Raw genomic sequence first — 16,443 nt, 5'->3', positions numbered from 1 at the left:
CTTCTGGTCCCGGTCTCTTTAGCTCATAGTGAAGCGCTACTATCCCTCTACAACGTGTTATTGCTGAATGAGATCGCTGTCCGCCCTACACCGGTACAGTTTGTACTGTTGAAGACCTAAACGGGTTAGCAAAGCAGCAGTTACGCTCAAGTCCAGTATCTGCCGGGAGGACAACCGGTGAAGGTCAGGATGAGTGTAGGCCAGCCTGATGCACCTCTCTCCCCCCTCTCTCTCTCTCTGTCTTCTACGGGACTCTTTAAGGCTCCTGTGTGATCTCGTCTCGTCTTCTGCCCTTCCAAGCTGGCTGTGGTGATTTAAGACACGGCGTGTGTGTGTGTGTGTGTACGTGTGTGTGTGTGTGGCCTCCCCCCCCCCACAGTGCAGCCTGCCCCCCTCGGACCCCCCCTCCTCAGTACGTCTCCGAGTCGGAGTCGTTCAGCTCCTCGTCCTTGTAGAAGCCGTCGTGGCGGCCGATGTTGTTGAAGCTGCAGTAGGAGCTGTGCTCGGCGCGCAGCGCGGGGAGGCTGTCGAAGGTCACGCTCTTGGAGGGGCTGGTGGTGTAGTGGTTAATGGCACTGAAGGGGAGGCTGGGGGCGGGGGTGCAGGGGGACACGGGCATCATGGTGGCCAGGATGAGGGCCAGGCAGTCGGCCACGTCTTTGTTCGGGGCGCAGGCCAAGGCAGGCGTGTAACCTGGAGGAAGGGGGGGGGGGGGGGGGGACACGTCACATGACTACACGCTTTCCGGTTACGGCTTCGGGGGTGCAGCCGCATTACGGCGGCCGCGAAGAGAAAGCATTTAGAGCTCGCTAGTGTTAAATACTACTTGCTGGTGTAAACGCTGTGTTAACATAATGCCGCGTTAACATAATACTGTGTTGACGTGACGCTGTGTGAACATAATCCTGGATCGTACCGTTCTCGTCGACAGCCAGCACGCTGGCGCCCTTCGCTAGCAGCTCCTGCACCACCACGGTCAGGCCGTTCCTAGCTGCTACGTGTAAGGGTCTGGTGAGAAACAAACACAAGAATGGCGTGTACATTCGCCACAGCCAAATGAGAGCGCCCTCGTACGTCATTCACCTCACGCACTGAGGTAAGGTGAGACAGTGAGTGAAAAATTTTATTTGACATCGTTGCAAATGAGGGCCGGCCCTCAATGATAGATATATATATATATATATATATACTGCTCAAAATATTTAAGGGAACACTTCCTCACACTTAATCACATCCAGCCCTCAATGGGTTAATGATTTTGGTTTCCATTGACCGTTTTGTTTTTAGCAAATTACACAATGTAATCAATAAAGATTTGACTTGGTTATTTTGTTCATGGAGATCCGCCATGATGATTGATGACTGGCGTTCCCTTAATTTCTTTGAGCAGTGTATGCATATATATATATATATTATATAAACAAATGCAGTGCAGTATAACGATACATACGTCTGTAAGGCTGCGTTAGTTGAGTTGATGAGGTTCCTGTCTGAAACCTTCTCCAATATCAACAAGGCACTGGTTTCATGCCCCTTTGAAAGAATGCAAAATCACATCAGACAGATATACAGTACGACGCTGAAAACATCACTTCGACAACTTGGACCAGAAGACATCAGCGCGTTTCCCACTACGTGTAAGTCCCCCTCAGAGACCCCCGTGAGAGAGGGGCGGAGACACCGGCTCCTCGTACTCGGACGTGGAGATGCTCACCTTACTGCAGGCCAGGTGAAGGGCGGTGTTCTTCACTGCGTCCTGCAGCGTGAGGTCTGCTTTCGCGCTGCTCACCAGCACCTCTGAGAGGGACAGGAAACACAACAGGGTCACGTCTGAATCACGAAAAAACCCCGTTCGGCGACGCTCTTGACGTTCACTCCGCTGTGAACAGGCGGAGGCGGGTCCGTACCGACGGCGTTGGTCTGGCCGTTCTCGGCGGCCATCATGAGCGGGGTCTTCCCCGTGGCGTCGGCGCTGTTGACCTGGGCGTTGTGGCTCAGCAGCAGCTGGAGACACTCCACGTGGTCGGTGAAGGACGCAGCGTGGAGCGGCGTCCTGGACAGGGGGGGTGGGGGCGGAGACGGTGACTCAAATGATGATGTCGTCTCCGGCGAAACACTGCTGTCGCTTTTAAAAAGTTTGGATAACGCGGAATTGTATCGCCCGGCGTGAGGAGCGCTCACGCGGCGACCGTAGCTACCTGTTCTTCGTGTCCGTGGCGTTGACGATGGCGGGACCCAGCGTGTCGATCAGCATCTCGGCCGCTCCTTCGTTGTCATTAATCCTGGAGAGGAAGAGGAAAAAAAACAAGGTCAGCCTGACATCGCGGCTCCGCCCACACTGGCGGCGTGAGATGGGCGTGGTTAGCGTGCGAGGAGGGGCGTGAGGGCGGGGCTCTTACACGGCACAGTGGAGGGGGCTGAAGGAGTTGCCCTCGGTCTTCTGGAAAACCTCCTGCTCCAGCAGCACTTCCACGCACGTGTCATGACCTGCGGAGAGAGCACACATGCCCAGATGAGCCCCGCGCAGACTCCAGGCTTCGAGCGAGGAATGTTCTCGTCACTGTGTGTGGACCCCGTGGGACGGTGGCCATAAAACCACCACGGTTCGAATACAACACGGCCTGTTTCTGACTAGAAATGGCGCTCAGAGAGCACAGACCTCCGCCCGTGAACGCATTCCGTGGCTCTGTACGCCCACGTGTGTGCGAGCGGGACGTGTTTGGTATTGCTGCGTTCGTTAGGTCGAGAGCTTTATGCCGGTCCAAACCCTGTGTCTCTGTGACCTTCCTGTGTCGTTTCAATCCCCCCCACTGACAATGAAAGTCCAAAAAATGAATGGAGGTGAATGGTCAGCCATGTTTGGGCGGCTCGTGGACCTGCTCCGTGATTAGGATCTGCTCCAAAATTTAATGGTTTCTAAGTTGTCTCATGCTACACCCCACCACCGAGTTTCATGAAAATCGGTCTGGTAGTTTTATGCGTACTCCTGCTAACGGACGGACAAACAAACGAACCGCCGAAAACACTGTCGCCGGGGCGGCGGTAACGACGTCCCAGTACCGTACCGTTGTAGCAGGCCCAGTGCAGGGGGGTGTAGCCCTGGTTGTCCGTGATGACGGGGAGGGTCTCCACTGACTGGGCGGCGTGGAGGAGACCCCCGAGCACCCCGATGTGTCCGCACGCCGCTGCCAGGTGGACGGGGGTCCGGCCCTTACAGTCCCGCACCACGAAGCTGGCGCTGTGCTGGAGCAGGGCCTCCACACACTCCTCATGACCCGTCACTGCCTGAGGGGACACACGCACACGCGCACACACACACACGCACACACGCACACAGTTTTTTCAGCAGGCTTAATATACTTTCATGCTGATCAAATGGTAGTCTTGTTTCCAGAGAGCACAGCGTGTGTTTTGTGTGTGTGTGTGTGTGTGTGTGTGTGTGTCAGTGTTAAGCCGCGAGGTCTCCTCCTTACTCCTCTGTGTAGAGCGGTCCTGCCCCACTTGTCTTTGGCTTCAACGTTGGCTCCCTTATTGAGCAGAGAGTAAACACAGTCTGTGTGTCCGCTCAGCACCGACAGCATCAGTGGGGTTCTGAAAACACACAAAAATAACAATAACAACAATAATACCATTAATAATAACAATAATACCATTGAGTAGAACATTTCTGAACTTCCTAAATCCTTTTTTTTTTGGAAGCGCCTCCCTTACTGTCCGTTCCCGTCCTGGATGTCCACGGCGCTCTGCAGGTCAGCGTTACCGATCAGCAAACGCAAACACTCAGAATGGCCGTTTGTGGCTGGAGGAGGTAGAAGAGAGAGAGAGAGAGAGAGAGCACAGAGGAACGGGTTCAGTACCTTCGCATGAACACCCGTCGCCCCCTGGAGCGGTCGTACGGGGGGGGGGGGGGGGGGTACGCCGCGGCGCCGGGTCTAAAACGGAGCGGCGCTCCTGCCCCCCGGGGGCTCGGGGCCCGCCGTGCGTACCTGCGGCGTGGATGGGGGTCCTCTTCAGGGCGTAGTCTTTGACCAGGATGGAGGCCCCCTGGTTGATGAGCACGTCCACGCACTCCACGTGGCCCTTGAAGGCGGCCAGGTCCAGAGGCGTGCGCCCCTGGCTGTTCCTCACGTCCAGATCGAGCAGAGACTGCACCAGGACCTCCATTGCGTGGTGGTGGCCATGGTATGCCTGAAAAGAAATCCCCCAAAAAAGATTGACGCATTTGCTGAAAAAAGTAAATATTGATCGTTAGCGAGTGTGGGGGGTCTATATAAAACAGAAAAACACAATGTTCAAAATACTGATCCGTTATTTAGTGTGGGGGATCCATGTCAAACAGACAAAGGCGTCTAATTACAATACAGAACATTCCGGTATCACTCACAGCGAGGTGTAGCGGGCTGATTGGAGCTCTGACATCGGAGTCGTTCAGGATATCTGTCCCTGAGGTTTCCATTAGCTGAGGTGAGAAGGCGTTAGACTAGTGAATTCTAACATCAATTCAGAACGGGACTGGGGATAACTCAACAGGCGGGAGTGAGGCTTTTACACACGACACAAGCAAACAGACCGACATTCTGTAACAACGAGGGGGAAAAGGGGTCGGCTGCCTTGAATCGTCACTCACCACGTCTAGAGGCGTTTCACTTGCGATCTGAAAAAGACAAAATCAAACGTAACCGACGTTAACGCACTGAACACAACTGGTAAGGATCACAAACGGTCGTCACGATCCTACTGATGTGACCCGGCTGTGGACGGACGTGGCGCCCCCCGCTCCGGGGGTGCAGTTCTCACCAGCTCCAGACAGAGGCGGTGTCCGTAGGCCGAAGCGTAGTGCACTGCGTTGTAGCCCTGATTGTCCCGGATCCCTGGGTTGGCGTCGTTCCTCAGCAAGTATTCCAGGCACCTGCGGAGACCGGCATAGACTTTAGCCGCGCGTCGACCGGCGAGGTACGCGGAAGGCACCTCCGGCGTGTCCGGGCGCGGCGCGGAGGACTCTGCGGCTAGCGTACGGACGAGGACGTACTTTCCGTCGGTGTCTGAGGCGGCGGCGTAGTGGAGCGGCGTGCAGCCCCTCTCGTCCAGGTCGTTCACGCTGGCCCCGGAGCCCACCAGGGCGAACAGGCACTGGTAGTTACAGTTGGCGGCAGCGTAATGCAGGGGGGTCCTGGAGGAGGAATCAAACGCACTCAGAGGGTCATTCATCGCGCTCCGTTCTGGGACTCTTAGTCGACGGGTTTTAGGGTTGAAGGTTGAAGGTTTTTCACTTTCGACGAAGCTTATGATGAGAACGGTAAAGAGCAGTTTGATGTTACAGACCTTCCGAAGCTGTCCTTCCTGTTGAAGTCAGCCCCAGTGTTGAGCAGAAGATTGAGGCATTCCAGGTTCCTGGGGGGTAAGAAAAACTAAATTGCGATTTGTAAATCTAGGAGGGCGAACGTGTAAATGAGATCTTTCCAGATCACGGGGTCTACTGGGAGACGGCAGGGGAGAGGAACTTCTCCACTCACCCTCCAGCTGCTGCCGCATGTAAACAGGTCCTTCCAAAATCATCAGGGGTGTCTATATCAAAGCCTGCGTCAGAGGAGCAGATTATGAGCGCTATACGACCCACCTAGTGTGGGTTCACCGAAGGGTCACAGTCATCCATCACTCGGGGTGTCCGCGGGCACCGTGTCAGGTAAAGGCCATTTCAACAACCACTCCCGAGAGTTTGAGCGAATGTATGTCTGTAGAACCTGTTCCATACTTTCCCGTTTGTTGAAATAAAACACAAACTAGCAGAAGTCCAAGTCTGCTGTGGTATGTCTATCTAATATCTAATCATGAAAGTGTTGTATGTGAGTGTTCCATGTGCACACAGCTGCTCCAGGCGCTCACCTGACGACAGAAGCTTCCGGCAGCAGTCAGAGAAGCCGCTGAGGGCAGCCAGGTGCAGGGGGAACATGCCGTGGACTCCTCGTCTGCAACGGGCCAAGACCGAAATTAGAAGACAGTCGACTGGGGACAGTGACAGGACGTGGATACGAGGAGGTCTGGGAGGCCCCGGGTGAGTTGAAGCGCCAGACTTTAATACGGGGGCTGCGATCGCCGAACGCTGATAGGCCGGGCCTCTCGGCGTCCTCAACCCATCTCTGCGTGTCGTTATACACTTCCACTTATAGCCTTCATTGCTGAATTGACTCCAGGTCTAAATTCAATTAAGGAAAAGCTATAGTCATGTATATGCATGCAAAGCTACTTGCAGCTTTAACAAGGTGGGGGGGGGAGGTCGAGGAGGTGGGGTGGGGTGGGGGGGCACGCACTTAGCTGTGTCGGCTCCGTTGGTGATGAGAGTGTTGATGAGAAGCTCGTGTCCGTATCGAGCCGCGATGTGCAGGGGTGTGTTCCCGTTCTTGTCTTCACAGTCGATCTTGGCGCCTGCGGAAATCAAAACAACCGACCCTTTGTTGCTCGCTCGGACTGTGGATGCTGGGCGGGGAAGCATGTGACGCTGGAGGGGAGCTAGGTACTGTCTGAAAGCGCCGTTTCTGTTATGATGTGAAGTGCGGATGAGCTCACCGTTCTGGATGATGGCCTGGGAACGGGAGAAGCGTCCGTGGATGGCCGTCATGTGGAGGGGGGTCTTTCCGTCTTTACTCTGGTTGGGGGGGGGGTGGGGACATCAAAGACTGGTTCAGACATCAAAGACTGGTTCAGACATCAAAGACTGGTTCGTACGCTGCAGTCTGTCGAGTGGCAAAACACTTGAGTCTAAGGGCCGTGCTACGATGCCACGTAGTCGGGGGTCCGGCTTAGAGGAGCGACCCCTTCACCGCCGTCCTCACCTTGATGTTGACGTCGGCCCCGTTGCCCACCAGCAGCTCCAGGCAGAGCGCCCCCTGGCGCGAGGCGGCGGTGAAGTGGAGCGGCGCGAAGCCCTTCTCGTTCACCTGGTTGACGTTGGCGCCGCACTCGATCAGCTCGTTCACCACCACGTCCTGCCCGTTGTAGCACGCCACGTGCAGCGCCGTGTTCCCGTACGCGTTGGGCTCATTGATCTGGACACAGACAGGGGGGGTGGGGGGGGGTGTTAGCGGTCACTCCGTCGTTATAGACCGCCGGACCGGACTAAACTGACCGCACGTTGGCCTCGACCTCCGGCTGTCACTCCTCTACACGCATAAGACAGGAAATCATTTTCCACCCCGTTAGTTTTTAGTCGCGGCGATGTTTTCTCCTACAGTAAAGGGGGGAGGGGCCATCAGCCAACAGCGGGCCAATCAATCAACAGTGGCTGCGGCGCGCTGAGCTGCTGGTGAACTCACATCCACCCCCAGGTCCAGGAGGTATTTGACCACGCTGATCATCCCGCTGGAGGCGGCGGCGTGCAGGGGGGTGTACGCCTTCTTGTCTTTGCAGGACACCTCGGCTCCGTGAGACGCCAGGATTTTCACCACCTCGATGTGCCCTGAAGCAAGCAGCGAGAGGGGGGTCGGTTGGATCGCTTTCCAAGATAACACCCAAAAAAACCAGACTCGGTGTGTACGGCTAAGCTGCCGGGCGAAAGGGAACACACTGACCCATTCGTCCGTAGGGGGACGAGGGAGCCCCCCCGACATCGGCCAGAACGTAAACGGCCACGGCGCTCTCCCTTACCCATGTAAGCGGCCCAGTGGATGGCGCGGCGGTCCTTCTTGTCGAAGGCGTTGATGTTGGCTCCTCTGGACAGTAGCAGCCTCACCATCTGACAGCGGGAGACACACAGGAGCTCAGAGGCCCGTAGCCCACAGAACCACAGGCCCGGCGGGCCGCTCTCTATCCCCGGCACAACATACCCCACTCACAGCCAGACTGGGCCGAGTGCGCCCCGTTTAAAAACTGTATTCAGCAACAGACAGAGCAGATAACCGACCGGTCGAGCGTGTCTAGGTAGGCGAGGGGAGCAGCGGGTGTCCAGGGGGGGGCGATGCTGACCTCTAGGTGACCGCTGAAGGCCGCGTGGTGCAGCGCCGTGCGTCCGGCCCGGTCCGACACGTTGACGTTGCTGAGCAGGGGGACCAGGGCCTCGGCGCAGCGGACGGCCTTGTTGGCGGCGGCGATGTGGATGGGCGTCTGCCAGTTCTTGTCCCGCGCGTTGACGTCCGCCGAGTGCTTGAGCAGCACCTGGACGGCCTCCTGAGGGGAGACGGCGGGCGATGGTTTAAAGGCTGCGTGCTGATTCTGCAGTGTGTGTGTCTGTGCGTGTGTGTGTGTGTGAGAGAGAGAGAGAGAGAGAGAGAGAGAGACAGAGAGACAGAGAGAGAGAGAGAGAGAGAGAGAGAGAGAGAGAGAGAGAGAGAGAAGATTGAGACAGAGGAAGATGGAGAATACACAGTGTTTCCCACAGGTCTTAAATATACTTGTGGTGGTACAGTAGCAGCATTGGGGGGGGGCATTAAGCAGCGGGGGGGGGGGGGGGGGGGGTCTCTGGTTCCTCTCCCATGACATTTTGAACGTCAAACACTTCATTTCCTGAATTCTGGTGAATTTGTATGCCTCAATTTATTGTGAAATGTATTTACATATATATAAAAGAAAAGTGGTAATAGTGTTTTTCTTGCATTGTGTTCAAGGTCAATCACGATGCCAGCGTGTATCACTAGTCAATGGTTTATTCTGCAACAGCATGGAAAATGTCATTCATTTCAATCAACACACATTGACCACATCAACTGCACGCACATGATGCAACCTTATGCCAGACAGATCATTGTTACTCCTAAACTAAGCTGTAAAATGATTTGTGGGGCAATACCTCTAGCTAGCTACATAAAGTAACTTGTTTACTACATTGTAGTGTTAACAGTTGGTAAAAAAACATGTCCGACTGTCAAATAACGTATCAAACAAGCTTAACATTTATTTGGCAACACTAACTAGCGTAACCAGTTTGTTGACATTTGGTTTTGACAACTGTTAAGTTGATACATTATGTTACACAGCCAACAAGCAGAACAGTATCATTCATGGCTAAAGGGATCACAGACCAGGATTCCCATTTAAGTTGATTTATTCTAATAATAAACAAACAGTGCGATCAGCGATACTGTTCTGGAACATGCATCTTCAGGCCTACTAGAAATATAGAAACAGTCACGTTATGCTACCACATACAGCTTAGTAGTTGTCTAACTTAGCTACGTAAGCATAGCAACATGGCCTACAGCCTATGGATTAGCTGTTGTTGTGCTTGATGTAGTTGCTAGCTGCTGAGAAAGTGAATACTAGGTAGTGACGTCATGAGTGACACTAGCAACAGCCCAGAAGCAGAACTATGTTTGTGTTGCTGGAGAGGAGGCGTCTGTGTCTCTCTGATCTCTGCAGGGCGTGTGCGGTTGTCAGTAGAGGGGTAACGCGAGAGGGGAGTGGGTAGAGCAAGGGGAGATAGTTCACTAGACTAGTTCATTGATCACAGATGGCGTCGTTCCCTCTAAATTCTTTTTTGTTGTTGTTCTAAAACGGGTCACAAAATATACCTGGGCGGCCCACCCAAGTAAAGGCTATCTGTGGGAAACACTGTGTGTATATGTATACTAGCACTATTTATATACATGTATATAAATATATATATATATAGAGAGAGAGAGAGAGAGAGAGAGATACAGAGAGAGACGTTGAAGTGTGTGGGAAACTCTGTGTGTATATGTATACCACCACTATTTATATACATTTATATAAATAGAGAGAGAGGGAGAGAGAGACGTGGAAGTGTGTGGGAGGCGGTCCATGTACCTCACTACAGAGAGAGAGAGCGAGAAAGAGAGAGAGAGAGAGAGAGAGAGAGAGAGAGAGAGAGACGTGGGAGTGTGTGGGAGGCGGTCCATGTACCTCACTACAGAGAGAGAGAGAGTGAGAGAGAGAGAGAGAGAGAGAGAGAGAGAGAGACGTGGGAGTGTGTGGGAGGCGGTCCATGTACCTCACTACAGGGAGAGAGAGGGAGAGGGAGAGAGAGAGAGAGAGAGAGAGAGAGAGAGAGAGACGTGGGAGTGTGTGGGAGGTACCTCACTACAGGAGGCCACCGCCCGGTGCAGAGGGGTGAGCCACTTGCTGTCTTTGGCGTTGACTCTGGCTCCTGGAGGACAGGGGACACGGCCTATCAGGACACTTCGGTTCAGAGCCACAACACTTGATAATGCAACATATCAAAAGAGTGCAAGTGAATTAATCCACTTAGAGAGAGCTATTCTGGGACACAGACAGCCACAGAGGAGCAGGAGTAATGGTCTCTAATGTCTAATGTGAGTGGACATAATGCAATGCTTGTAATGGAACTAAATGAGAATAATGAATGAGAAAATACTATTCATTATAAAGATTTTGTTGAATATAATGCATTATATTCAACAAAAGTATTCTCGGTATTACGGTTTGCTCCAATTTGACCAATATTACTCTATAATAATGTTACTATTATATTTTACTGAATATAGGGCCCCAAATGTTCCAGCAACTGTCTTCGTGAACCAAAACTCACCAGATAGAATGAGCAGTTCTATTATTTCAGCATCTCCCAGATAGGCAGCAGCGTGCAGCGGCGTCCGCTTCTCATTGTCCTGTAGACCAGAGCCACAAACACAAAACGAGCTCAGAGAAGAGAGGAAAGCTGCAGCTGTTTCCTATTCTCGCCATTCACACTTCCGCTGATACAAGAGCGCTCTGTTATGGGCTGTTTCTGATTGATGCCAATGTTCATGTGATTATTTACACATTAGCAACATAACGGTGGTACAATGACAATCATTACAAAAGCTTATAGCTTCAAGATTTGATGCCAATGTTATGCGATACCAAGTGGGCCACGGAGCAAACCGTTTTAACAGGCCAAAGACATTCAGACAAGTTTCAACCAGCCTTATTTTGAAAACAAATATCATCTCCCCTTGAGGAATAACACCCTGGAATGCTATAAAATAAGTAGAAGGCCACCACGTTAACGTCCGGAGAATGAATTACAGAGCGGGGTGTAAGCTGATACTAATACAAATTGTCAAACATCTGAGACTTTGATATTGAATGACTTGTCTGTAACAAGGCTCAAACCATTTCTACAGCCTCGCCTGTCACAGGGGTTTTGTCTTGGACTGTTAGGCAAACAAGAGCATGAAAGGAGAGTGGATCTTGAATCCTGGTGGGATAATGGGAGGAAACGTGGGGGGGGGGGGGTTAGCTGGCTGCTTCCAGGATTACCTGCACATTCACATCCTCCTTCTTAAATATGAGGGAGCGCACTTCATCCGGGTCCACATTGAATATCGCTTTCAGCAGAGCAGGCTGGAATGGAAGCAGAGCAGATTCAGTGATAGTGCTACGGTACGTTATTTCAATGCTAACAAGCTGGACCGACGCTCGTTTTCTTGCTTCGCTTTGCATTTAAAACGGGTTTGGAAATGCAATGCAACATCTGACGGATCAAAAGTGAATTCCAAGGTCTAGTTTGTATCTCGCCACGGTCTCGAGGGACAACGCACGGCGTTGGGCTATTCGCTAATCGCTGAGAAATTTGGAAAACCCAACACTGAGGCAAACCTGTGGTCAGTTGTCATTCCCTGTGAAACAGATAGCAGATGCGGGTTCCCCTGAGGGTGAAGAGGCATCTCGGCCCTCTTCTTCAAGGATTACGACACACACACACACGACTCATTTGACTGGAGTGGACGGAGAAGGCTGACAGACACCCAGCAGCCTTTAGACAACTACACCCTTTTCTCTGACAACTACACCCTTTTCTCTGACAGCAGAATTCCACCTTCCGTTTCCTCAAAAAAGACAACATCCATGCCATAATCTCTTAGCAGACCCCTCTGATGAGAAACACTCTTTTCAAGCTGCCCTCCTTCAAAAAGGCCGTCCATGACGGAGAGAGAATTTTGAAGGTTGCACAAGAAACAGAATGTAGTACTGCAAAGTTCCTTCAACAAACTTTGTTCGTTGGTAGAGCATGACATTCCTGTACAAACATTTCTAGGTAATAATATTTGACATGCTCCTCCTACTCAGGACTCTTCCAACACCACCAAGTGAAGAACTGAGGAAACAGACTTGTTTTACAAGGGCAGTTAACATGACCTTATTTCCTGTCCTCACTTAGCCTACCCTCCATAGAAGTATAAGATAAACCGACTAAAAGTAGAAGGAGCGCTATAGATTTCAGTCCTCAACCATGGCAAACAAATAAACTATAAATAAAATAGACTTTTGCCTGATGACGTCCTCTCAAAAGACTTGAGGCAATTAAACAGTTTGGCCTACTGCTACCTGCAGGTCCATTACGTTGACATCTTTGATAATGCTTGGATGCTCCAGGCCATGTAAACCCCGCATTATCACAAAAGACTTTTTAGGAGTTTGGCCAACTACAGGTGCATTTGACACCTCTGTTAACACCTCTTGATGCTCCAGGCCATGCCAGCCCCACAATAACACACCGTCAGTGGAGGCCGAGACTCTGATCATGCTGGTCTCCATTGCCAATGGGCGGAGGCTGGCATGAAGAGCACCCTGCGGGTAGGGGATCCCTTCCAGAGGCTCTGACTGCTTGCCCATGGAATAGCCAGATGGAACATTCCAGCCTTGCCACAAAATATTTAACTCCTTGTTGACTTCCGCCACGATGCCGGAGGGTTAGAGAATAGGCAGGTAAAAACAACCTCCCGTCTATCTTACAGTTGTACTTTAGTACTTCCTCTCTGCGAGGCTTAATTTCCTCATAGTCAAGTTCCATTCAAAGTGATGCAATGAGCGGAACTTTTTTTCTTCCTGCAAGCAGCCACATAAATGTGCAAACCACATAGGACATGTGTTCCTCTGGGCTGCGCATCTACTGAACACGAGCCCAGCTAATTAAGCTAATGTTGCCTGCTCCTCCTGCTGTTTCAGCAGCTCTCCACGGGGCCTTCGCCTTGAGAGCAAAGCTCCCTCGCTGCTATGGCTCTACAATATTGTAGAAGACAAGGGGGAAAAGTACCCAGGAGTCAGTCTACTGCACACAGACTGAAAAATACAGGCTATATTTATAATTGTGGCCTATACTGTAGATCAGAAAAAGCTATCCTAAATATGTCAATAATACTCTAGTATACCACAGTCCAAGTTTCAATATTTGTTGAATTTTTCAACTTAACTGGGCAGCCAATCAGTCAGTCTACTGAATGCTACAAGCTCCCTGATTTTTGAGAGAAGCATTCACTCACCACTGAGCCACAGGAAAAGTCTTATTTCTGTTTTACTTAGCTACTCAAGTGCAGTGAAATGCATGGTCAGTGGTCACCATGACCCACTTGACTGACTTACTGACTGACTGACTCTGACTGACTAAACTCATACTAGGCCAGGTTCTTCACATAACATTCCAGATGTAGCGCTACCCTAGACAAACAAGCTATCATTTGAAAAACAAATATGCAAATTAAACAATCAATCAACATGTAGCTAGGCTGGATGTGCATTCTTTCAGTAGGCCTGCTTCCCAATGGGAAATAGACATGATGACAGGTAGAATACATGATGATGCATTGTAGAAAAATGAGATCTGCGAAGACCCTAAGCGAATGCTATGTCAAATCGAATCGCAAGTGGTAAGGATTACTCATAAACATCCAATAGAAAGGCTGCTATCTAGGGAGCCAAGTGCAGGCTACAACACAGAGCTTTCACTGTCCTTTGAAAAGAATGTTCGAATAAAACATCCATTCAGAGTCACTAAGTCGCCCCGTTCTGCTATCAAAATGCACTAAATATCCACAGGCTACAATTGAGGTGAACAATTAAGGGCTTGTTGTGCTGAGAGAATCTTCCAGTTAAAGGATCTCTGTACCCCTAGAGATAAGGGTAGTAAGACAAGGCTACATTTTGTTATTTGAGGTCTAGCCCTGCTTCAAGATTGTCTTTGGCTTTCAAGCAGGACCGTAGCCTGATATCTGACAGAATTGTCAGTCAGCTCATTACAAACTCAGTGGGCGGATTGAAAGGTCTGTACCCAGGCTGTACCTCAAACCAGCCTGGTTAATACCATCACCATGGACACAGCTCTTTGGCAACTGCTGGGCCTGTCTTGGAGTCTGGAGCACATGATCTTTCATGCATTAGATGTAGATGTGACTAGATTAAGGCAAAGCACAATGAATAAGAACTCTTAAGATGTTGTGAGGCATCATGGTTTTGCTTATTAGCTCCTAACTAGATTGCACTAACATGTAAGAAAGACAATGGATATATGGCATCTGTAACTGCTTTCTACAGTAGCCAGCTAACTAAAGGTCTAGGCTACATGTTCTCATAATAAAGATAAGGCAACACTTTTGCATTTTTGCTAACTCGGGAGTCAGCTGCTTTACACCACATTAACGTTACGGTCTAAGTTACTATTCCAACAATTACCTGGCTGTGTTTACTAGTGCCAACTAACATTTGCTAGATTTAAGAAAGTATTTATTGTTCAAGGATGGGGCTTCCTCGCTTGCTAGCTGACGTTAACATTGAACTGAAGCTCACAGCTAGCTAGCTAGTTAACAGCTGTTAACCTAAGACTGGTTAGAACCACACCTGGATAGATAAAAGTGAACGTTAGCTTTATTAAGATCTAGCTGTAGCTACGTAGATAGCAAACGTGAACGTTAGCTAGATCAATAGACACAGACACATAATAATAACATGACCTTGATGAATAGTAGCTTAGCTGGTAGAACTAGTTAAGTACTACATTCCACTAACGTTGTGCAACTGGCTCGCTGATGGCTAGATCGACAATCGGTAACGCTAGCTAACCAGATGAAGGTGCCTAACGATAGCCCCCACTGTGGAGGGTCGTTAGCTAGTGCTAGCTAGCTAAGGTTAGCCACACTACAGTCGTCGCACATTCCCTTGTTGAGATCGGCTAACGTTAGCAGGCTTCGGGCACAGTTCGGACTTACCTGGTCTCGGATTTTGAGAACCACCATATTTCAAGGGATTTAAATGTTCTCATGCAGAGCAAAAGTAATGTTCGTCGTCCTTTTAATGTAGCTATGCGTTAAATACTCGTTTATTTGTTGCCAGTTGGCTCCTACGAGGCCTGGCTAGCTATCTGTTTTCCAGCGACGGGGATGAAGCAGGGGAAACTCCATAACATTACCGCCATCGTACTTGACATACCAGAGAGGTGCGATTTCATTGGCTGAAGAGCGCCTGGAAGACACTAACACGGTTCGCTAGTGGTTGATCGCATGCTGCACTGACAGCTCTACAGCCTGGTTGAGCGTGCGAGACAGCACAGTCAAGTAACCACAGGATTCATGGTGCGTTCGTTTATAACTGGGAGGTGGCAAATTGCGACTTGCTACTAGGAATTATTAAATAAAACACAGCATGAACTCGCACTTCCTCGTCGCAAATTCGGATATGTTTCTCAGCCCCCAGTTGCTCGAATGCACTAGATATAACTAGGTTACTGTGATATAATGGTATATAGATATAACTAGGTAAATGTGATATAATGGTATATAGCTCGAATGCACACAGGTCGGAGGTAGGTATTTTGCCACTTGCGACTTGCCACCTCCGACCACAAACGAACGCACCGTTATGCTGCGGACTTCATAGGCTAGAGGAATGGTTCTACAGCAAATGGTTCTACAGTAAACACATTTGAAGCTTTGTTTTCCCCAGTAATACAACTGCAATTCTACGGCCACACGCGCAATTCTTGGCCCGAAGTTCTATCAAAGAACAAAACTACATTTGGACACAAGATGGCAATGAAGTGGCATGGAATGTAGAAGAAATAAGAATGGTTTGCCGTGCATCCTCAGATATTTTCTGGAAAACCGTTACAATAAGTGAACCATAACTTTCCACAACTTCTCATCCCACAATGATCCAGCTGCTGATGGTGGCCCATCTGGAGCTGGCTGTATTAAAAGTTCCTTTCCTCTGCCCAGTTATGATTATGTTAATATGTTACCCATAAACATATTCAAGAATACTATTGCATTTAGAATAGAATTATAGTATAGAATAGAAAGTTTATTTGCCATGTGTAACAAGTACAGGTAGGCTACATTGGAATTCTTGTCATCGCTTGTTCTTACAGTATCTTATCAGTAGTAATCAGTTCCTCATTCCAGTCCTGCATACGCAGGATGGGGGTGTCAGTGAGGGCAGGCGAGTGGGACTGAGGGATCGGTCTGTCACAACAGAAGAGTCGACGGGGCGGTTACTGTCCAGGCAGACGAGTGTGTGTGTGTGTGTGTGTGTGTATGGGAGGGGGGGTGTCTGTCCAAGGGGTATCTTCAGTGTCAGTCTACTGTTGGTTTGTTGGTTGTAGAGAGGTCAGGACATTTTCAATGATGTTGCGGTAGAAGTTCACAAGTGTTTGTGTGCTCATGCCCCATCTCTGCAGGCACCTCAGAAAGTAAAGGCGTTGTTGTGCCTTCTTTAGGATGA

General features: G+C 50.2%; 1 protein-coding gene across 1 annotated transcript; it reads right to left on the bottom strand.

Annotated features, from left to right (window-relative positions):
• Positions 1-409: 409 nt before the first annotated feature.
• ankrd28b (ankyrin repeat domain 28b) lies at positions 410-15,071 on the bottom strand (the record flags this gene model as incomplete). The annotated part of the gene is made up of 28 exons (XM_084441646.1): positions 14,934-15,071; positions 11,212-11,295; positions 10,499-10,577; positions 10,026-10,096; positions 7,960-8,160; positions 7,642-7,729; positions 7,311-7,453; positions 6,831-7,043; positions 6,565-6,643; positions 6,309-6,423; positions 5,884-5,966; positions 5,514-5,577; positions 5,323-5,391; positions 5,030-5,170; positions 4,798-4,909; positions 4,628-4,654; positions 4,385-4,459; positions 3,987-4,188; positions 3,712-3,799; positions 3,474-3,591; positions 3,066-3,285; positions 2,400-2,487; positions 2,199-2,282; positions 1,908-2,053; positions 1,715-1,797; positions 1,451-1,533; positions 917-1,008; positions 410-693 (listed from the first exon to the last, which is right to left on the bottom strand). The coding sequence occupies exons 1-28, from the start codon at positions 14,958-14,960 to the stop codon at positions 410-412; spliced, it is 3,159 nt and encodes a 1,052-aa protein (XP_084297772.1). The 5' UTR covers positions 14,961-15,071.
• Positions 15,072-16,443: the final 1,372 nt, after the last annotated feature.

The sequence above is a fragment of the Borostomias antarcticus genome (genome assembly GCF_949987555.1).
Source record: "Borostomias antarcticus genome assembly, chromosome: 8".
NCBI classification, from domain to species: Eukaryota; Metazoa; Chordata; class Actinopteri; order Stomiiformes; family Stomiidae; genus Borostomias; species Borostomias antarcticus.
This window is presented reverse-complemented; position numbering and strand designations above follow the sequence as displayed.